Below are 23,922 nucleotides of genomic sequence, written 5' to 3'. Positions count from 1 at the left end.
AGACTCAAGGTAGGGAGGAGATTTCAGGTAGAACAGCCTGTGCCAGAGCGTAGCGGGCCTGAGGGAACATGGTGTATCTAGGAGACTGCAGCTAGTTCTCCGTTGCTAGAGCATCAAGTATTAGAGATTAAGAGATGGGAGAGAAAACTCAATGACAGCAGATGCCAGATTGTGGAAGGCCTTGCATACCATGCAGAGGAGTTTTGATTTTATCCTTTAGGTGATGGTAGGGGTTGGGGAGGTTTCAGAGGACTTGAGCAGCATGACCAGATCTGGGTATAAGAACTGCGGCAGCCATGAAGAGGTTGGGGGGGTGCTGGATGTCTGTCTTGTTTATCATTGAATCCCCAGCATGGTGCCTGGCCCTTAGTAGGTTCTCAGTAAATTGTTGACTACATCGAAGGGGTGAGGGGTGGGATGGCGAGATGTAGATGATGAGGAGGCTTTTATAAAAAATGATGGTAGGAAATTATGAGGACCTGATCTGAGTTTGTGGCAGGGACTGCTAGGAGAAATGTAGGAGGTAGAATATATGAGACTTGGAGATTTAATTGGAAGAAGAGAGAAAAAGGTAAATGGAATCTAGGATGATTCCAGGTTTCTGGTTTGAGTGTACGAATGATGTTCCCGTGTACTACTACAAAAGGGAAGAAAGGAAAGACAGCAGTTTAGGATTGAAGGAGATTATGATAAATTATGGTGAGTTTGCAATATTGATGTGACATCGAGGTGAAAGTATCAGGAAGGGCATCAGAAATGTAGGCCTGAAGCTCAGTAGAGAGGTCTGCTGTTTAGCCACATGGAGGTATGAATATATAAATATAGATGTAGATCTAATCATGTTTATTATAGAAAATTTGAAAAATACATAAAAGCTTGAAGACATCACCCATAAAAAGGAGAAACTGTCTTTGATGGAGGAGAGTGACTTTCAAATATTTATGGTGAAGGAAACAATGGTCCTTTTTATTACTGGCCTAGGATTACAGCACTTTTTAAACTAGTCTTCCCATGTCAAATCTCTTCTTCCAACTTATCTTTTATACTAGGTGTCGGCAAACTTTTTCTGTAAGGTGCCAAATAGTACCTGTTGCAGACTTTGAGGTCTGTATGTGATCTTCATCACATATTCTTTGTCTTTACTTTTTTATAATCCTTAGAAAATGTAAAGAACCATTCTTAGCTTAGTGAGCTATACAAAAGGCCACAGGCCAGATCTGGCCCATCGACGATAGTTCGTGAGCTGCCGCTTTAAACCTCTGCCAGAGTTACCCTCCTCAAACGCACCTCTGGTCATGTCACTTCCTTATCCACTTCCTGGTAACTGGCTCTGGACTGTCCAGTACAATTCACACATTTTAGCCTGGTATCCGAAGCCCTCACACACTGGTCCTGACATTCTGTCTGAATGCATCCCGGGATACTCTTGGGCCCTGTGCTTTTACATTTTACGCTTTGTCCTCTGTTTTCTCTACACCTTTTAAAATCTTAGCCATTTTCCGGACCAGTGTAAGAGCTATCTTTCAAGTAAAGCCTTCTCTTCCCCAGAAGTGTATTTTTTTCTGCTCAGAACTCTGCCTTGTATCGGATATTTGTCACTTCCCTTTTAGTTTATAAGGCAGAGGGTACTGTCTGGAGTGACATTGTCTTTGTTACATAGGACGCTTAGCATAGTGCCAAACCCATTGTAGGTTCTTCATAGATATTTGTTGAGTGGAATGTGATTGTGTGGGGGAGGAAGTATAAGAAAGGATGAGAAGAATCTTGTTAATAATAAGTTTTCAACAATAACATGGTCCTGGGGACTACAGTCCAAGAACACTGTACAGCAAAGCTCTGTTGCATTTTTATCCCTATGGATTTAACATTCTGTGGACTTTCTCTGGTGGAGAATATAATTGGAATATTCCCATAACAGTTTAATTGGTGTGTGGTAGATGATATTCAGTGTACAAGCTAATCTCTGCTATTCTTTTTTTATGATAGTCTAAAGAAAAATTGATTAACAGCTTAAAGGAAGGATCTGGTTTTGAAGGCCTAGATAGCAGTACTGCAAATAGCGTGGAACTAGAAGAACTTCGGCATGAGAAGGAGATGCAAAGGGAGGAAATACAGAAACTGATGGGCCAGATACATCAGCTGAGATCTGAATTACAGGTAAGATACATTACTGTTCAGCTTCACAAACAGCCATTTACCCTCAGGTATTAGTAGCTTGAGACATGATGGATTCTGTATTTTGGGGGAAGGGTATTGGTGAAATAATGTATGAAACTTTGGGAATATTAGTTACCATATAGAAGTGAATCTAAAGCAATAGGTTTCTTGTCCATTGATTGACTTAAAGTTATAGGAATAAGAAAGATAGGTAACCAGATTCATTCATTCAGCAAATACTTACCAGGTATTTGCCATGTGCCAGGCATCTTCTAGGCTTAGAGCTATAACAGAGAACCAGACAGTCTTCATATTTATGGACCTAACATTCTAGTGGTTAAAAACAAATTAGATTTGGGCTTGTTTCTAAAACTAGGGTGTTGTCTAACATTAGAATGGGCTTAGGGATGATCTTTTATAGTTTCACACGTAATCTTATAATTTATAGTTTGTGTAATTAATATATTTAATCGAAAGGTAAAATTGGGCCACTTATTTATCTTAAACATGGGGTCTTTGACATAGAAGGGGTCTCTGAGGATGGGAAAGATAAAAGTGTGGGGTAATGAGCCTTCTGTTCTTAAAAAAGAAAAAAAAAAAACAACAACTTCCTTCCAAGAATACTTATCCATGCATTAACTTAGGGAATTACTGATTTGTAAGATGTACATGAACAACAGTGGCAGGTATGGAAGTTGTGAGAATGGGCTGGCTTGTCTGGGATATGGGTTTGACTGTCAGATCTAGATGCAGATCCTGTATCCTGGCTTTGGCACTTAGTAGATGTGTTACCTTACACCAGGTACCACATCTCACTGAGCCTTAGTTGTCTCATCTGTAGGTTGCAGATGAGAACAAGGTTCTCTTGAGAATAAGGGATACTATGTATAAAGGGCCTAGCATTGTTCCTGACACATAATAGGCTCAGTAAATTGTAGCTGCTATTATTTCTGGGATTTTTTCTTACTGTCCTTTAAAGTGTAGGATCTTTTTTCTCTATATAATTTTGAATTCCAAAGACTTAAGTCCCATGAATTTGAAATTGAATAAATGCTAAACTTTTTCCTATCTATTCTGTGTCTTTTGTGTGAGATTATGAAAAATATGATTTGTTTTACTTTAATATCTCATCCCTACCCCAGCATCATTGATGACATTGACACATTTTCCTATCCTTTCTCAAGAAGTTCATGAAATTGATAATAAGGACTGTAGGATTAGGTCTGGCAAGATGGAAGAATTGTTAATTATAGCAGCTTTCATTTGCCTAGCACTTCACGTGCCAAGCGCTGCACAGAGCCCTCGACATATGTCCTTTAATTTATTCTGTGCCAGAACCCCGTGAGGGAGATGATGCATTCTCATTTTACAGTTTGAGGAAATTTAGATGCAGAGAAGAAAAGTAACTTGCCATGACTCGTAAAGTAGCAGAGCCAGGATTAGAACCCAGTCTGTCTGATTCCAGGACATGTATCCTTAACCACTGCGCTTACTGCCTATCTCTTGAGAATTCATCGGATTTAGTCAAATTTATAACAAAGATTAGTCTACTTTCTGCTCACCTTGAAAATGGTAGGGAAAAATAATTTAACTTATTGCTGTTTTCCACTAAGTCCACAAAGTTGTGTGAATTTAGAGTATTTTACTGTGGTTATCTGGGAGGATCATTAATCTGTCAGTTCTTTGAAACAATATGCGAAGTGCCAGAGTTTGTGGAGATGAGTGTATAACACAATGTACCAAAGATAAAAAGCAAAGTTAAGATGCCAGCTTTTGTTTCATGTAGTACTGTACGAATGGACGTGTGCTTATTAACCCGTAGAGGGAAGATGCAGAAACCCAGAGCAGTGTTCTTTGCCACTAGTGGGTTTCACGGATATCTAGAAGCTGGTTTTTGAGTTTGAATAAGTGAGAATAGTGACACCAAGTGAAGAAGTTAGAGTGAGAAATATGGGAAGATGTGAAAACAGAGGATAGTAATAGAGCTAAAAAAGAAATATACTAACCTCAGGTGATATGAGAGAAAAGTTATTTTTACTGTATGTTACTGTATATTGATACCCACACATGTACAAAAACTAATTATAACCTGCAATTTCAGGGGACTAAGGCAGTGAAGTCCTTTTGATGTTACATTTCTACTCTTGAAATTGTTGCTTTTGAATAGAGATACATCTCCCCGTGAGCTGCTGTCTGCTCACGGTCATTAAACCAGATGGTTTCTGCTGCAGCGTCCTGTCCATCTCTCTCACCATTTGCCGCGTTATATAAGGAGGTGCCAGTTTTTGTGCTCCGTTTAGTCTGCGTCTGTGTCTCATTCATCTTTATCCCCCCAGTGCCTGTTGAGCCCTGTTCACAGCACATAGTCATCACTCAGTAAATACTGAACTGAACAGTTCATTGTTGCTTTCACGTGTACGGTTCATCTTTTTAGGATATGGAGGCGCAGCAGGTTAGTGAAGCAGAATCAGCAAGAGAACAATTACAGGATCTGCAAGACCAAATAGCTGGACAAAAAGCAGCTAAACAGGAACTAGAGGCAGAATTGGACCGACAGAAGCAGGTAAGGATTTTAGATTGATGATTACCTAGGACGACTGTCCACTAGCGGTCATATGAGGAGACTTCTAGTAAAGCAGCTTACTGAAATTCTTAGAGGATGAGCTCAGAGGTCCCTCCTACCTTATTACCAACCCACCCTCCTTGCTGTTTGTTTGTTTTAACAGGTGAAATACAGCGACACAAAATGATTTTGAGACTTGCTTAATACCACACAGCTAATTAGAGAATAGAATAGAATCCAAGATTCCTGTCCCAGAGCCCAGAATTCTTTCTACTGCTCTGTCTGTATTTTATTGTATCTCCTTGTCAGAGTATGTATATTAGAACACTTGAAAACATCAGTCGATTTTTGTATTTTATCAGATTTTTACTTTCTAGAAACAGTAGTAACTTCTATTTAATAGAAATATAAATACAACATTAGTGCCATAATAGACTGCTTTTTCTGTTTTGAGAAAAAATGCTTATAACAGACTTTACTTACAAATCATGTTTAAAATTATATTTCATTATTCAATTAGCAGCTGCCTGCTCTCCAAGCCAAATTATTTTACTTCAATGTACTTATGATAGTTTCAGTACTAACACAGTTAAGCATGTTTACAGTCACATTTTCACAATAAGAATCTATATTTAATATTCGTAACATCTATAATTTACTGAGTAACAACATTGTTATAGGTACTTAGTATACATAATCTTATTTCACCTTCACAATAAAATCACTATTCTCTTCATTTTACAAAAGGGAAAGCTCTGTATATTCCTCAGCACATCACTTACAACGTTTCCAGCTTTGCATATTTATATTCTTTGAAGATTTTTTTCATTAGGATTTATCATTTCTGAAACTGGTTCTATTTTCAGGGAAGTGTTTGTTTTTATCATGACAGTGATTTCCTGAGTAGTAAGAGAAAAATTCACTGAGTAACAACCTGTAGGGTACATCATAGGCTATCTTAGATAATTTGGTTGTAAGATTAGCTCTCCTTTCAGAAATTGCATTTTAATTTATTTAAGGAGCTAGTATATATTAAAAGGCAAGAATTTGATGTTCTTGATGTTTAGTGAGATAACTTTCATTTTATTATGGCCGATGGTTTTACACATCCACTTGCAGTGCCCTTTTCTAAAATGAGGGAATTAAGTAGAGGAAAGTGGAGCTGAATGTAGCTCTAGGCTATTTATTTAGTAATCAGATGTTCTGGATGGGAAGTATTTAATCTTGGGATTAAATAGTCCTTTAAGTAATTTAAGTAAATTTCAGCCTTAAATTTTATGCTAGCCTAGAGCTTAAAAGAAACTGGGCAAACCTTCTTGTAAATTATGATTCCCCTACCTAACCTAATTACCTTCCTCATTTTCTCTTTTCTCACTTATCTCAGTTTTCTTAGTCTGTGAAGTGAGCAGGTTGAACTAAATGTCTAAAGTAGTCTCTAGCAGTTTGATTCCATATCACGTTACTTCTTCATACAGCTCCCCTTACTTTGCACCGTTAAACATAATGCTTTTGAAGGTACTTAATGATTTACTCTTTCTTTCCTGGCATTGCTTTACTCTTTAATTCTCACCTGACTCTTACCGATCCTGTCCATCGTACAAACTAGTTTGGTGCAGTTGTTAGTGAATTTGGAGGTATTTCTTTTTTTCCTCTCTCTGTGTTTTATCAGTAATGGAGCAAAACAGGTGCAAGATATTGCCTGATAAAAATAAGCCCGTGAAAAGCTGCCCAAAATCATCAGGGGCATGCAAATTGAAACCACAGTGAGATACCACTACATGCCCACTATAATAGCCACACTTACAGAGACTGACAGTACCAAATGTTGGAAAGGATGTAGAAGAACTGGAACTCTCTCATATTCCTGTAGGAATGCAAAATGGTACAGGTATTTTGAAAAGCATTCAGAGAACAGTTTGGCAGGTTTTCTTCCTTTATGCTAGGCATACACTTATCATATGATCCAGCAGTTCTGTTCCTACATTTTTCTACCCAAGAAAAATGAAAGCATATGACCAATAAAGACTTGTGCTCTGGGACTTCCCTGGTGGCACAGTGGTTAAGAATCCACCTACCAGTGCAGGGGACTCGGGTTCAAGCCCTGGTCCAGGAAGATCCCACATGCCACAGAGCAGCTAAGCCCGTGCGCCACAACTACTGAGCCTGAGCTCTAGAGCCCATGAGCCACAACTACTGAAGCCCGCGCACCTGGAACCCGTGCTCTGCAACAAGAAAAGCCACTGCATTGAGAAGCCCACACACTGCAACGAAGAGTAGCCCCCGCTCACCACCACTAGAGAAAAGCCCGCACGCAGCAATGAAGACCCAACGTAGCCAAAAAATAAATAGATAAATAAATTTATTTTAAAAAAAAAAGACTTGTGCTTAGATAGTCATCATATACAAATTGATACATCACGCTGAAGTATTAACTTTTCATCAGATCCCTTGAAGTCTGTTCATTTACTCATTCAGTATACACGCAGCACATATTGATCAAGTGCCTACCTTGTGTCAAGTGTTGTTTCAGGTACTGGAGATGACATAGGGAGCACTGACTTAGCTTTTGTTTATTTGTGCCTCACTTTGTAGGAATTCCACTACATGGAAGAAGATCTGTATCGAACAAAGAACACATTGCAAAGCAGAATTAAAGATCGAGAAGATGAAATTCAAAAACTCAGGAATCAGGTATGAAGCAGCATTCACAACTTGGGCAAAGATACCATTGTAAAACTACATTTTTTTTAGAGATACAGTAAGACTTTCTTTTCCTGTATTTTCACCTGAATCCTATTGTTGGAGTAGTGAGGTAAGTTATTTTCAATGTGATATAGAATTTTCATCGGATGCCATTTGAGTCTGCATTTGCTGTATTCTAGGGCTTGCTTCTTATACAGGTATCTTGTAACCAGTCACCCAAGGAGATGTGAGTTACTCCAGAATTTCATACCATCTAACTTCAGTGGTAGTTTTGCTGATTGCCAGTTTTACAGTTGTGTTTTCCTAAGAAAAATCCAGCGATACATTTTCTTATTAATAGATCTTTCATTAGAGTCACTAAGACCTTTTTATAACTGAAAATGTGAAACATAGACAATAACATGTGCCTACCACTCAGATTTGCCAGAGTCTTTATCATTAACTGACAAAATCGTGCGTTCACTTACCCTGTCATTATACACTGTCCTCTCTTATATTCACATGATTGACTTAATAAATAATGAACTCATTGATCATTTAAATAATTTGCATAAAGATTGACTAGTTCATTTTTCAGTTAGGTGATGACTTTGTTTGAACATGAAAAGTCAAATAATTTTCATTTTTTTAAGTTCTTAGACTTCTTAGTAGTCCATAATTTAAAATGTTTAAAAACTTTAAATTTGGGCTTCCCTGGTGGCGCAGTGGTTGAGAGTCCGCCTGCCGATGCAGGGGACGCGGGTTCGTGCCCCGGTCCGGGAGGATCCCACATGCCGCGGAGCAGCTGGGCCCGTGAGCCATGGCCGCTGAGCCTGCGCGTCCGGAGCCTGTGCTCCGCAACGGGAGAGGCCACAGCAGTGAGAGGCCTGCGTATCGCAAAAAAAAAAAAAAAAAAAAAAAAAACTTTAAATTTTTATAAGAGTTGGGGACAGCTAACTGATTTTGAGTGTTCCCTTCTCCTTCCCTTTCCTACATTTGTGAAATGATTACAAATGGTAAGATGACTTGCTAACAGAAAATTAAAGGAAAGAAAGGAGCATAAACCATCAATCAGTTTAATGCTTAGGTAAACATGCCAATATTTTAAAAATATTTATTGAGTGCATACTATGTCTAAGATATTGTGGTATTTCTGTTAATCAAGAATTAACCATAGGAGGTTATCTCTGAAAGATTTTTCATCTAAGTAAGAAGGAAGTTGTACAATTTAAAAAGATATCAACCCCTTAATACACTGCAAACAAAACAAAACAAAACCCCACTCAATTAGTGAGTTAAGATATATACTGAATGAACAATAAAAAATGCTATTTCTGCTTATCTTATTACCTTTGGGCCTCCTCGGAGAAAAATATCTTCGTTAAAACATTACATTGCGTGGGAGTTCCCTGGTGGTCCAGTGGTTAGGAGTCTGCCTTCCAGTGCAGGGCACGTGGGTTCGATCCCTGGCCGGGGAACTAGGATCCCACATGCTGCGGGGCAACTGGGCCCGTGTGCTGCAGCTGGTGAGCCTGTGTGCTCTAGAGCCTGCACACCACAAACTAGAGAGAAGCCTGTGCACAGCGATGGAGAGCCCGCTTACCACAACGAAAGATCCCACATGCTACAAAGACCCAATGCAACCAAACAATAATAAAAAAAAAAATTACATTGCAGTTTGACTATTTTTTCATTCTTTAAAAACTATTTTATGGGACTAGATAAAAACTTGTGGAAAAAAATGAACCTTAATCTTTATCCCCTAATTAGACTTGTAAAATTAACAAAAATTGATTTGGAATGAAGCTAGGTGTAAGCTACAAAGCTCCTACAAGAATGTATAGGGAAATCTTCTGCAATTTGGGAGAAGACAGATTTTTTAGGACACAAAAAGCACTAACCTAGACGGAAAAAGTGATAAAATTGGACTTCATCAAAATTAAAAATTTTTGCTTGTCAAGAGACTCCATTACAAAAATGAAGAGAGGTCAGCAACAGACTGGGAGGAGCTAGTTACAATGCATAGCACAGCTGGCAGAGGGCTTGTGACCAGGATAAGGACTCTTACTGAAACTAAAGAGATGCACAACTACTTTTCTTTTAATGGACAAAAGACTTGGGTGGACAGTTCACAAAAGAAGATTATGAATAGCCAGATAAGAATATAAATAGGCGCTCAAAATCATTAGTCATCAGGGAGATGCAAATTAAAACCTCAGGGAGATACAGCACTCCACACCCGCTAGACTGGCAGAAAGTGGAAAGATGGGCAATGCCACGCGTTGAGGATGTGGTGCAGTTGAAACTGTCATACTCTGCTGGTGGAAGGGTACAGTAGTACAGCCACTTTGGAAAACTGGCTGTTTCTGATGAGGTTAACAACATACATCTAACCTATAGCCTCAGATATTTACTCAGTCTAAGTGAAGCCATATGCCCACAAAAAGACTTGTACAAGAATATTTGTAGTGGCTTTGTTCATAAATAGCCCAAACTGGAAACAACTGAAGTGTCTGTCAACAAGTATGTGGGGGCTTCCCTGGTGGTGCAGGTTAAGAATCCGCCTGCCAATGCAGGGGACACGGGTTCGAGCCCTGGTCTGGGAGGATCCCACATGCTGCGGAGCAGCTAATCCCGTGCGCCACAACTGCTGAGCCTGCATGCCACGACTACTGAAGCCCACACGCCTAGAGCCCGTGCTCCGCAATAAGAGAAGCCACCACAATGAGAAGCCCACGCACAACACAGAGTAGCCCTCGCTCGCCACAGCTAGAGAAAGCCTGTGCACAGCAACAAAGACCCAACGCAGCCAAAGATTAATTAATTAAAAAAAAAAAGTACGTGGATAAACACATTGCATACTACTCAGTGATAAAAAGAAACTACTGATACAACAACATGGATAAATCTTTTTATTTTTTTAGTTTTTTTAAAAATTATTTTATTTTTGGCTGCATTGGGTCTTTGTTACTGCATGTGGGCTTTTCTCTAGCTGCGGCGAGCGGGGGCTACTCTTCGTTGTGGTGTGCGGGCTTCTCTTTGTGGTGGCTTCTCTTGTGGAGCATGGGCTCTAGGCACGCAGGCTTCAGTAGTTGTGGCGCATGGGTGTCAGTAATTGTGGTGCGCAGACTCAGTAGTTGTGACTCGCAGGCTCTAGAGCGCAGGCTCAGTAGTTGTGGTGCACGGGCTTAGTTGCTTTGCGGCATGTGGGATCTTTCTGGGCTCGAACCCATGTCTCCTGCGTTGGCAGGCGGATTCTTAACCACTGCGCCACCAGAGAAGCCCCAGATAAATCTTTTTAAAAAGCCACACACAAAAGTGAACATACCGTATGATTCCATTTATAGGAAATTCAAGAAAAGGCAAAACTAAATTCTGGTTATAGAAAGCAGAGCAGTGTTGTCTGGGAGTGATGGAAATATTCTGTGTTTTTATCTGGGTGTTGGTTGCACAGTTAATACGTTTGTTGAAACTCATTTTATACTTAAGATCTGGGTGTTTCACTGAATGTAAATTTTGCCTCAACTAAAAAATATTGAAGTGTGGAGTAAGTAGATTGGGGATCACAGTACAATCTTAAAATTGAGCATTCCCTTTTAATAGTAAGTAACTCTTAGTTTATACTCAATATAATTCCATTTCGTAGTTACTTATTGTAGACCTAGCCCTGCAATTAATTTGTGGGAGTGCTGTAAGCGGTTTAGAAGGAAGGAAGCTTGATGGATTTATTGTGTCGATCGTTTCACAGTGTATACAAATTTCAAATCATTAAGTTGTATACCTGAAACTAAAAGTCAGCTATACCTCAATGTAGTTTGTAGTTTGCCCTAGGTTGTAGCTAAGAAGGGGCAGAGCTGGGGTTTTCAGCTTAGATCAGTCTCTCGGCCTCTTTTCCAGACTGTGTTGATGCAGACAGTGATTCTTGCCCTCACAGAGCTGACTGGCAGTTTCATTGAGGAGGCAAAATTGTTACCATAGTGAAGCTAAATGCCAAGATAGTCAGTAGGAGTCTAAAAGAAGGCTGAGATCAGCTCGGGCTGGAGTAGTTGGAAAGGGCTTCAAGGAAGAGGCTTTGAAGGGAGGGAGAGCCTGGAGAAGAGAAGGGGACTGGGGAGAAGAGAAGGGGACTGGGTTTGCCCAAAAGGGAAAATTTGAACAGCAGAGCAGAGGCCAAATGGGAGCAGAGGAAGATGATACAGGTGAGAGCAAATAGAACATGGAATGAAGTTATTAAGGAGCAACTGTCAGCCAGACCCTACTAGGAAAATTCTCCTTTCATATCCCAAAGTGCCATGTGCAAAAGGCACTCTTGTCCTCACAGGTGAGCAAACAGATTGGGGGAAGTGTAGCAACTTGTCCAAGGTCAGGTAGCTAGGAAATTGCAGTGCAGAGATTGTGGTTTTTGCAGTGCACCACAACTGTTGACTTACGGAGGGTTTTGAATCCAGGTTGAGAAGCTTGAACTGTGTCCCGTGTACCAGTGCTTTCAAATGTTTTTGACTGTGATGACATAGCAAGAAATACAATTTAAGTCACGTCTCTATACTCACACACACTTACACGTATAAAACCAAAACAGAAGTTTCACAAAAGAATACTCTCACACACTGTATGCTGTGCCCTCTATGTACTATTCTGTTCTGTTTTTTTAAATGGCAACTGTGACCCACCAAATTGATTTCATGGTCCACTAATACAGTTTGAAAATCGCTTCTGTAGATGGTGAAAGAATCGTAGTTTTGAGAAATCATTTAATGCCACGGTTTACCTGTGGGAATGTAGTAACGTGGTTTCTGTGTTGTGTGCCTTTCATTTTATGTAGTAATCTTATGAATACTTTGCCTTTCAGCTTACGAATAAAGCTTTAAGCAACAGCAGTCAGTCTGAGTTAGAAAACCGACTCCATCAGCTGACAGAGACTCTCATCCAGAAGCAGACTATGCTGGAGAGCCTCAGCACAGAGAAGAACTCTCTGGTCTTCCAGCTGGAGCGCCTTGAGCAGCAAATGAACTCCGCCACTGGAAGCAGTAGTAATGGGTCTTCTATTAACATGTCTGGAGTTGACGGTGGTGAAGGTAAAAAAATAAATAAATAATAGGGAATCTCAAAAGAATATTTCATTGCCTTAATTTTCAATGTTGCTAATTCAAACATGATTTGAAAAGTTACAGAAAGACCATTTTTGTTTAAAAAGAAGCTTTATCTAACAAAGCAGCCACTTTTCTCGAGGCCTGGGCTATGCACTGTTTGATATGATCGTTAATGAACTGGACAATGGGCTGATTACTATCCCACACTGGTTTCGAACCTGGAGAAGAAGGCCCAGGACACTTAGCAGGGTGGTGAGGACAAATAATTCAGTTGAGAGGGGCTTTCAGGAATCTTAAAGTAAGACTTGCTTTAATAACCATAATTATTAATATTAAAGTTAATACATAGTCACATGAGTATATCTGTGCTCTATAATTTTAATGGAGAAATGTATAGATTCTCAAAATACATGATCAAGAAGAATATTGAAGATTTTAGCATAAGTTTCAACAGATTGGGTTTTTAGTCTTAGAACTTCATAACTACTTTGACTACAAAGTAGTCATTCAACAAATCTTAGTTCTTTGGCTTTACATTTTTAGAACTTTTTTTCAAATAACATGTTATTTTATATATTTTTTTTAATAACACAGTCTCAGTATAAAAAGAAATGCAAAAAAAAGGAAATTAAAATCACTTGATAATCCGTTGCCCTCAGGTAACATTTTGGAACATCTTTGTCCAGACGTTTTTCCTATATATGTTTGCAGTACTTGTTTTATTGATTTTTAATTTTTTTCATATTAATATATTTTAATAATATATTTCATACAATATGTATATATTGCTTTATAGAAATTTATCACATGAAAATACTGTAGTTTGTTTAATCAGTTCCTTATTGTTGGAGATTGATAACTGATCAGAAATGGAATTGTTGGGTCAATAAGTACACACATTCAAAGGCTTTTGATTCTTGTTCCCGAAATCAGCAAATAATTATGAAGTGCCCACTCGGTATCAGGTGCTGTTGCAGAGATACAGTGGCCAACAAGAGGCCAAACTCTCTGCCCCATAGATCTCACATTCTGGTGTCGTGGGGGAATACAGGGGAGGAGACAGGCAGTAAACAAGTGGTATGAGCTGGAGATATGTGCTACAGAGGGAAATGGAGCAGAGAAAGATGTGCAGGGTGCCACACGTGAGGAGGGGATAATAATTTAAACAGGGTAGTCAAGGAAGACCTTGTTGAAAAGGTGGCATTATATTAAAGTCCCAAAGGAAGTCAGGTAGTAGACTATGACGAGATCTACAGAAAAAGTGTTCCAAGCAGAGAGAAGTGCAAAGGACCTGAGGCAGGAGTATAGCTGGCATATTGCAGGAGACCAGTGCAGCTGGAGTAGACTGAATGAGGGGCCAGAACTTGGAGGAGGCTGTTTAGGTCTGTATAAGGACTTTTACTCTGAATGAAGTCGGAAGCCATAGAAGGGTCTTGAGAGGGGTAACTGAGCTGACCTGTATATTTTAACAAGATGTCTCTGGCTGCTGTGTCAAGAGTAGACTGCAGAGAGCTAAGCACTGAGGCAGGGAGACCAGGGAGGGGCATGGTATTAACCCATGTAAGACATGCTGGTGACTCAGACCAGAGTGGGGATGGAGGGGGTGGGTTCAGGATTTGTTTTAAAGGAAAGCAGGTGAAATTTGCGGGCAGATCAGATGTGGAGTTTGAGAGAAAGGAGTTAAAGGTTTTTGGAAAAGTGGAGTTGTGTACTGAGATGGGGAAAACTGCAGGAAGAGAAGGTTGGCAGCAAGGGCAGGCGATCAGGATAACAGTGTGCGGTGTGCTAAGTTGAGATGTCTACTAGACATCCAGATGGAAATGGAAGGGTGATGGACGAGCCTGGAGTTGGAGGTGGGCTGGGCTGGAGACGCGAATTTGGGAGTTACCAGCTTTGTAGAAAGGGTGTGTGGCCTCACTCCTGCGGGCCCAGGACGAAAGTGCCCATTAATGCTGCCTCTCACCAATACTTGGTAAACTCTGATTTTTGCTAATTTCATAGGAAAATAATTTTCTTAGTTTTTGAATTTTGATTTTTGCGGGTATGGAAGTTTACATATTTAAACTGTCTTTTTTTTTTAATGTTTTCACCTTTGGTTATTGCTTAAAAGTTGACCTTGAGAATTTCTTCCATATGTAACATAAGGTATATTCAACTGTAATTTTGTTAGAAAGTTGACTTTGGTGTCTGTACGTTAATTACTTATTTTCTTGTTTAAACAGGCACACGTCTGCGAAACGTTCCTGTTCTTTTTACCGACACAGAAACTAATCTGGCAGGAATGTATGGAAAAGTCCGCAAAGCTGCTAGTTCAATTGACCAGTTTAGGTAAGCAGTGCCAGCACCAGTGAGTGACGGACCATATTTTTGTAACATTCTCCAGTGATTTCAGTCATAGTGAGTCCTGTCCAGCAGACCTGATATTGATTGATTGATTGACTGCGCCATGCGGCTTGCGGGACTAGTTTCCTCACCAGGGATTGAACCGGGCCCCCTGCAGTAGAAGCGCGGAGTCCTAACCACTGGGCCACCAGGGAATTCCCAAGCTGATTTTTTTTTTTAAATACTTATTTATTTATTTGGCTGCACCAGGTCTTAGTTGCGGCACGCAGGATCTTCGTTGCAGCATACGGGATGTTTAGTTGCGGCACGTGGGATCTTTTTTAGTTGTGGCATGCAGGATCTAGTTCCCTGACCAGGGATTAAACCCGGGCCCCCTGCCTTGGGAGCCCGGAGTCTGAACCACTGGACCACCAGGGAAGTCCCCCAAGCTGATATTTCAGTGTCATGAAATTGCTTTAAGAGGTCTGCCAGTACCTGTGTCTTGTTGAAGGTGTTTAACTCTGATCATTTCTCTTCTTTCTGTAATAAACTCTGTTTGAAAACTCATTAAATTTCATTGAGAAAGCCTGTATCATGTAAATGCATCCATTTGAATGTTTTATCTCCTTACTTCATCATATGATTAGAATAAAAGATGCCACTATATATAAATGAATAGTACTTATTTTCATATATATTTTATATATACTGTATAAATAACAATTTATATATATGTTATATATATTTATAAATAAAACTTTTTATACTAGTAGTCATCCACCTTATAAAGAAAGTGTTTTACCAGTATATGTGTATAGCCTTGATAAAGTTCATATCTAAATAACCTACTAAACTCTCTTGCCTTTTAGTTTTTATAATTAAACATAGTTGAAATGAATTGCTGCCTAACAGAACAGTCTCTTCTTACCTTTTTGTGTCAGAATAGAGCTGTGGTGTTAAAAATGAGGATGATTTACTAACTTGGATTCCTGAAGCCATGAGCCTTGGATGCCATAGTCACTGTCTCCACACTACTGAGCACATCTATTTCAACTATTAATGTATTCAACATACATATTAATTTTTAGAGAACATATATGCAAGGCAAGGCATTGTGCTAGGGGTAGTGAAAGAAGCAGAAGGGCGTAGAAGAAAGGTGTATCTGTACATGTATCCGTCTTAGGGAAAAAATGTTGCAGAAAGGCATAGTAATAGGTCTGGACATCGTAATGCTTCCCACTCTTAAAGTGTTTACTTGAGTTTCTGTAGTTGGGAGCCTTTTAGAAGTTTGTGTCCATGCTGAAGCTCCCAGATTAGCTATTTACGGGTTCATTCCAACTAGACTCTTTTTTCCTATTCATGTGTTCATACTTGCCTTTGGTTCCTAAAAGAAAAATGATTGCTAGAGGGACCAAGTTTGCCTTCTACAGTTGTAGCTGAAGAATTAAGAGGAATAGCTTGTGCTAAAAGCTTAGCAGTCAATCCCCAGATAATGATAAAAGTATTTGTGCACTGCTGTGATATTTTATATGGTTATTTCAAGTAATCATTTAACAATCTACTATAAAAGAGAAATAATCTGTCTTTTGTGGTAGCCACATAAATAGTTTAAATGAGTAAAGTCTTAAAAAACATGATGAGATGTTACCACAGGAACATGTTTTGAGTGTAACTCTCTCCTCTCTCTCCTCCCCTACCACTTGCACAGCATCCGTCTGGGAATTTTTCTCCGAAGATACCCCATAGCACGAGTTTTTGTAATTATATATATGGTAAGTAAACTTGTTTGCAAAAACAGTGCTGCATTTGATTTTTAACTAGTTTTTTTCAGCTGCTGATCTTTTTGACTAAACTTTTAGCAATCAATTTTGAAAGAGAATAGAACTCATTTTTGGTGATTAAGGTTTTTTTTCTTAAAGTATGCAAGTAATGTTGATAATTCATTATGTCTAAAAACTAAATTGCTTGAAGGCTTTTCCGACAGTAAAACTAACCGTAGTGCAGTTTAATGATTACCTTTATTTCTAAGCCCCTCCAGTGATACAATACAAAACAATTGATTTCATTTTTATCTTGAAGTAAAGTTTAATTATTTCCATGTGTTTTGCTTTATTTCCTAAAGGGATCTCAAAGGTGATGTATTTTCTTTCTTAGATTTCTTAGCTCTAATAAAATGGTTACCATAGTTTGGGATCCCGTGTCATATCTTCTGTGAGCCTAAAAAGCCCACTGACTGTTCTGAGTGGGGATGTCTAAAAGTAGTTGAACTGAATTAAGACGGGCAGTTTTCTTGAGAAGAAATAAAAGCATACTTAGAAATTTCCCTGTGAGCCACTAGAGGGAAGAGTTACTCCTTTAAACAAAAAGGTTTTAAGATGAGGGGAATGGGGAGAGCGAAAGAAAAAAAATTGAATGGCATCAGAAAGGATTCAGAACATGCCCACATCTGGGTGGGGAGATTATGAGGAACACAGGCACCCTCTGTCAGCATGAGATGAGATGTTGCACTTCTCGTGTGCAAGGCACTTCGTGATGGAACCTCATCATGTCAGCACCACCATGAGGGAGTTAGTGGAAATGTATCACTGCAGGTCCTGTTCTGGACCCTAAATCGACCTCTGAAACCGGACACATTATTCCTGTCAAGAATGTCTTCCCATCTCCTCTTCACCAAATCATGGCTAAACCCTCTTTCAAAACACCAACCACAACTCTGTTCTAAAAAGCCTTTCCAGCCAACTTCATGTATACCTAGCAGTTTTAATCAGGCCATCTACTCTGCATTGTAATCCCCTGATGGGTTCGTTATGTGTACGTGTGCATGTTGTGAATGTGTTCAAGACTTTGCCCCTCTCAACTGAGAATGCTGTAGGTATTGTAGTTCTTTATTACCTTCCATTGCACTTTTTAGTTCATTTGACTGTACAGTTGTTTCTTCCTTGTTTATCCAGTAAACACGTACGGCACGCCTGCACTGTTGCAGACACACTAGCCACAGGAATACAGAGACAAACGAGACATAGCTCCTGCCCTCAGTGCACTGCACAGTGGGCCTTCAGGGAGGATTGACTTATTGGCTAATCCATAAATTGTTTTTCCTTTCTTCAGGCTTTGCTTCACCTCTGGGTCATGATTGTCCTGTTGACTTACACACCAGAAATGCACCATGACCAACCACATGGCAAATGAACTGAGCCAGGTTGTTTTGGTGATCGGCCATCTCTCTCCAGTTTTGGGGTCTGCAGAAGGGTCACTTGCCTGAAATTCCTGAGAAGGGTACACAAGACTATTTTATCACTACAGGCTTTTAACTTTTTAAGTTATTATACAAGTACTCTGCTACCAAAATCTTCTTCTGATTTCCTTCAAATGGTAAGAGTTTCTAAAAACAAAAATAATCTAACGAGCTCAGCTCTTGCTTTTTCTGAGGTCAGGGGCTCAGTGTATATGTGCATACACACGGAGATGCTGGGGGTGTCTGCCTCTGTACAGACCATCCTGTATTTTAGGTGACACTCGTTATGGGTTATAATCAGGGAAACTAATTGTATTTAGTGATATAAATAAAATGTTTTCTTTTTGATAATTCAGTCTGCTTTGTATTTTCATATGTTTAACTTTGCAAATGTAGATTTACTTTTTACGTTGTTAAATGCTTGATTGGTATAAATCTTTCTATAAATACGTAAGTAAAATTTACTGTGCATTTTTCTTTTAAAAATAATAATTTTTCACTCCCATTTAAACAAGACCTTTCCAGATCGGCGTTCACGAGCAGAGCCAGAAATCAGAGCTGATGCCACTTGTAATTGCATTAGTGGTGTGTGTGCTTCTTTTCCTCCCCCTCCCACCCCACATGCTGTCTTCCTTTAATTCTTATTCGTTCATCCATTGTCTTCCTTCACCTCTTTTCCTTTTCTCTAGCCTATACCTTGGGTGAGCTCAGGACATCCATAGCCCCTCTGATAGCATTTAGGAATCAAATTTGGTTTAACACCCTTTGTGTTTTTAAAATACTCCAAGGCAGAGACTATATAGAGTTATTCTTTGACAAGGGACATTTTCTTTGCCTGAAGTCCAGTATAATGTCTGTTTTGGCTTTCCTTGTCATCTACATGTCTGAATTCTCATTTTGTCCATGCCGGGCACTGGCAGTCTCTCTTCATATATAATTGGCATATGTAGATCCTGGGCTGGGCAAAGGGTATAGTCCTTCCTGTCAGGAATGCCTTTGCAGTAGCCTGCTGGTGCCTAACAGAAAACCTGACCAGCTTCTATTCTTAATGATATTTATACTATGACTTTAATTGTCCTATAAATTCTTCAAAAGTTTTGGTATGCTAGATGTATATGTTTCTTATTTTTCATCAGAGAATGAAGTTTTAAAGGTCATCTTAGGTGTGTTTGGGCTTTATTCCAATTTAACATGAATGAAAAGGGTAGAGAGTTCTATACCATCTAAAAGTGGATATGAGATTTTGGAGGGCAGGGTAGAGACATGTTATTAAATCTACATGTCATAGTTTTGTTTTTTTTTTTAATTAATTATTTTTGGCTGCGTTGGGTCTGTTGCTGCGCACAGGCTTTCTCTAGTTGCAGCAGCAGGGGCTACTCGTCATTGTGGTGCAGGGGCTTCTCATTGCGGTGGCTTCTCTTGTTATGGAGCACGGTCTCTAGGAGTACGGGCTTCAGTAGTTGTGGTGCGCGGGCTTCAGTAGTTGTGGCTCACGGGCTCTAGAGCGCAGGCTCAGTAATTGCGGCGCACGGGCTTAGTTGCTCCACGGCATGTGGGATCATCCCCGACCAGGACTCAAACCCGTGTCCCCTGCATTGGCAGGCGGATTCTTAACCACTGCGCCACCAGGGATGTCCCTAGATGTCATAGTTCTTCTTCAGGTGTGATAGCCTATTCGAGTCTGAGCTGTGAAGTCACGTCTTATCTCAAACAGAGTGAAGAGTTTAGACTTATTAATATCTTTTAAAGGTTTTTTTTTTTTTCTCTTCTAATTTGGAACCATTTCCGGAAAATGATTAAAACCAGGCTACATACTTAAGATGGAAAATGGCACCTGCTTCATCATCGTGTATTGCCAGACTTCCCGTCTCTGCATGTCCTCCTGGTTTTTGTTGGGATGGCTCTAAATCTTTTGTTCAGTTTTTATGCATTCTTGGCTTTGGAAATAGTTTGACAAAGTGTTTCTGAGATTATTTTTCTGAAGTTACTTAAATCTTTAATTGACTTTCAGTTTCTGTATTCTTGACCACTAACACACTAGGGGATTTTTAAAAGTCTCCCATTCACTTATCCTCAAATAACATGAAACCTTCTTGACTTACTTAAAAGGATTGTGTGAAAGCTGAATTTTTTTCTTCTCAATGTACTGCTTTGTATTTATAGCTATCAGTTGGAAAATAAGATCATTTTATTATCTTAAGATTTCCCTTTCTCTAGACTTCGTGCTTTCTAAAACCTACCATTTCTATTGTTGCAGAACAGAAACTTCAAAGGAAAAGCATGAGTTGTTAAAACGTGGAACTGTGTCTACCCTGGTTAGTTTTGTCGTTAAGGGAATAATGTCTGGGGCTGGACATTCTAGCCTTCATTTAGGAAGACTTATATACAACTCACCCTGGAGGGGAAAAAAACCAACCTACTCAAATATGCCTCGCTGGGCTCCAGCTCCCTACTTTAGGAGGTCAGCTGTATTGGAAAAGGCCAGTATGGGCATCTTGGGCTAGATGGAAGTAGAAGGACAAAACTGGCAAAGCCAAAGGGACTAATAGCCTAAAGCCCTTCAGGCTGTGATTGGTCAGAAGAAAGAAATGACAGAAAAATGTCTTGTGGTTATTCTGAACATGTTGAGGCTAGTATTCTTAGGAACTCTTTCCTGAGTGAGAAGGCTGTGGATTGAATGTTTCTGAACTTCTACAGTTCTAACATGTGGTCTGCTCTTCAGACACAGATTCCAACACAAACACCTCCAAGTAAAGAAAACTTTTTTTTGTATGAACAGTTGAGTCATCAAGCGTGTTACACACAGAAACCTCATTTACAGATGTCTCGAAGAAAAAAAGTGGTGGTAATATCTTAAGCCATCACAGGACTATAAGATAGTTCAAATTACATACCCTTGTGCTGGCCCCTTCTAGGAACTGGGAATAGAGTGGCGAACAAAAGTCCCTGCCCTCTTGGAGCTTACCTTAGAATGGGGAAGGCAGACTACAAACATACGCATAATGTGTCACTAAGAGTTAAATGCTGGGAATAAAAATAAAACGAGGCAAAGGTGTAGAGAGACGTGGGGGAGGAGAGAGGGCAGTCCTCCCTGCAGAGGTGACACTGGTGCAGAGCCTGAATAAGGTGACAGGCCATGCAAAGTGGAGTGGCAGTGGGTTAAAATGCAAAGCCCCTGAAAGGTGCTAAATTTGCTGAGGTGAGGACAGGCTGAACCCAAGGAGGTGATTTTCCTATGTAGTTGCGAAGAATACCAGGTCAATGAATTGGTACTTCCCCCCATAACTTCTTGGTCTCCGCATTCATAGTTAATGCCTCATCTTTGTTCAAGTCAAGGACAAAGAGAAAAATGAAATCCAAGGGCAGAGCCCTTCATATCTGAAGGCAATATCTCTCATCCTTTGATCAACCAGCCTAAGCATGGCTCACTGTCGGGCACCACCGCTCTTGTGCTATCAGAGCTCGTAAACTCAAAACGACATTTCTGATCCCGTGAGGACAAAGATACTACCTTTTTTATCCACTATTATATCCTTAACACCTAGAACACTGCCTGACACATAACCGGCCTTCAGTTGTTCACTGAACTTCATTGACTGAATCAGGCAAAACACTAAATTCAGCATGACTCCTCGAGAGCTCCTCCGACCTTCACTCAGCATCTGTCCCGTCCGCGCAACACCTCTGGTTTCCAAAGCCAGAGCAAAGAACTGTTAACTGGCCAGGCACATTGCTAGTAGCGAGGACTTTGATTGGGCAGCTTGTCAGGGTTTTCCCAAAGAGGGAAAAGCCATAATAATTTAAAATATAAAAGCAAAAGGTGACCTGAGGATTTCGCTGGTCCTAGATGTTCATAGTGAAGACCTTTAATCATCAGGGAGAGTTCAGTCTTGCTTAATGACTCTCCCAAAAGACAGGCAAGGCTGCCTTACAGTGGAGAAGCCTTCTGAAAGCAATACGATATTTAGATTCACTTTTTGAAAGTTCTGCAAAGCAGCATGTAGGTACAATCAGGTTCTTTTCTAATGGCAAATTAAGTTCCTCTCTACTCCACTGGACCTCTCCTCTTTAGCCGATTAGCTTCTTGTGGTGCTAGTTAAACTGAGTTTACACAAAGTATATAATAAGGTTTATGCATGTTAACTTATCAGCTATTAACAATTTGCTTTCACTCACAAATGTGGCTTAAGTCAACTGAACTCAAGAATTAGTTAAAACAAATGTAACTGGGGCTAGAACATGCATTCTCAACGTGGGCTGATATCACCTTCAAGGGGGTGAAAATTGATTTTTAGATGGGGAAAAGTATCTTACTGTTTATATTTATAAAGCCCAAATATACATGCAGTACATAACAGTATATCTGTGACATTAAGATTTTACTGGGGTAGGGAGTAATAATGAAAAAAAAAAAAGATTGAGAAATACTGGGCTAGAAAGATCAAGCAGCCTGGATCCTGCCCTGGTGGAGCCTACATTCTTTTTTTTTTTTTTAATTTTATTTTTTTATACAGCAGGTTCTTATTAGTTATCCATTTTATACATATTAGTGTATACATGCCAAACCCAATCTCCCAATTCATCCCACCAGCACCACTACCACCCTCCCTGCCACTTTCCCCACTTGGTGTCCATATCTACATCTGTGTCTCCATTTCTGCCTTGTTTCTGCCGGTTCATCTGTACCATTTTTCTAGATTCCACATATATGCGTCAATATACAATATTTGTTTTTCTCTTTCTAACTTCCCTCTGTATGACAGTCTCTAGGTCCATCCACATCTCTACAAATGACCCAATTTCATTCCTTTTTATGGCTGACTGATATTCCATTGTATACGTGTACCACATAATCTTTATCCATTCATTTGTCAATGGGTATTTAGGTTGCTTCCATGACCTGGCTATTGTAAATAGTGCTGCAGTGAACATTGGGGTGCATGTGTCTTTTGAATTATGGTTTTCTCTGGGTATATGCCCAGTAGTGGGATTGCTGGGTCATATGGTAATTCTGTTTTTAGTTTTTCAAGGAACCTCCATACTGTTTTCCATAGTGTCTGTATCAGTTTACATTCCCACCAACAGTGCAAGAGAGTTCTCTTTTCTCCACACCCTCTCCAGTATTTGTTGTTTGTAGATTTTCTGATGATGCCTATTTCTAACTGGTGTGAGGTGATACCTCACTGTAGTTTTGATTTGCATTTCTCTAATAATTAGTGATGCTGGGCAGCTTTTCATGTGCTTCTTGGCCATCTGTATTTCTTCTTTGGAGAAATGTCTATTTAGGTCTTCTGCCCATTTTTTGATTGGGTTGTTTGTTTTTTTTAATATTGAGCTGCATGAGCTGTTTATATATTTTGGAGATTAATCCTTTGTCTGTTGACTCATTTGCAAATATTTTCTCCCATTCTGAGGGTTGTCTTTTCGTCTTGTTTATAGTTTCCTTTGCTGTGCAAAAGCTTTTAAGTTTCATTAGGTCCCATTTGCTTATTTTTGTTTTTATTTCCATTACTCTAGGAGGTGGGTCAAAAAAGATCTTGCTGTGATTTATGTCAAACAGTGTTCTTCCTATGTCTTCCTCTAAGAGTTGTATATTTTTCTTTTATAAATTTATTTTTTATTTTTATTTTTGGCTGCGTTGGGTCTTTGTTGCTGTGCGTGAGCTTCCTCTGGTTGCAGCGAGCTTGGGCTACTCTTCGTTGCAGTGCGCTGGCTTCTCATTGCAGCGGCTTCTCTTGTTGCGGAGCACGGGCTCTAGGTGCACGGGCTTCAGTAGTTGTGGCACGTGAGCTCTAGAGCGCAGGCTCAGTAGTTGTGGTGCACGGGCTTAGTTGCTCCGCGGCATGTGGGATCTTCCTGGGCCAGGGCTCGAA

General features: G+C 39.8%; 1 protein-coding gene across 4 annotated transcripts in view; it reads left to right on the top strand.

Moving 5' to 3' along the window:
- The window catches only part of GOLGA5 (golgin A5), a 42,208-nt gene that overhangs the window by 15,976 nt on the left and 2,310 nt on the right, over positions 1–23,922 (top strand). For 2 of the 4 annotated variants that reach the window (XR_003002055.1, XR_003002056.1), the window contains exons 7-13: positions 1,987–2,157; positions 4,592–4,720; positions 7,313–7,411; positions 12,252–12,477; positions 14,715–14,820; positions 16,523–16,586; positions 17,923–18,186. Coding sequence is in view for 1 of the 4 variants with exons in the window: in XM_024736330.1 (XP_024592098.1) it covers positions 1,987–2,157; positions 4,592–4,720; positions 7,313–7,411; positions 12,252–12,477; positions 14,715–14,820; positions 16,523–16,586; positions 17,923–18,003 (876 nt within the window). In the remaining 3 variants the exon portion in view is untranslated. Of the gene's footprint in view, positions 1–1,986; positions 2,158–4,591; positions 4,721–7,312; positions 7,412–12,251; positions 12,478–14,714; positions 14,821–16,522; positions 16,587–17,922; positions 18,401–20,306; positions 20,493–23,922 lie in introns of those variants that run through there. The other 2 variants (XR_003002057.1, XM_024736330.1) reach the window with 2 other exon arrangements.

This window comes from Neophocaena asiaeorientalis, unplaced genomic scaffold (genome assembly GCF_003031525.2).
Source record: "Neophocaena asiaeorientalis asiaeorientalis breed wild unplaced genomic scaffold, Neophocaena_asiaeorientalis_V1.1 scaffold152, whole genome shotgun sequence".
Lineage (NCBI taxonomy): Eukaryota > Metazoa > Chordata > Mammalia > Artiodactyla > Phocoenidae > Neophocaena > Neophocaena asiaeorientalis.
This window is presented reverse-complemented; position numbering and strand designations above follow the sequence as displayed.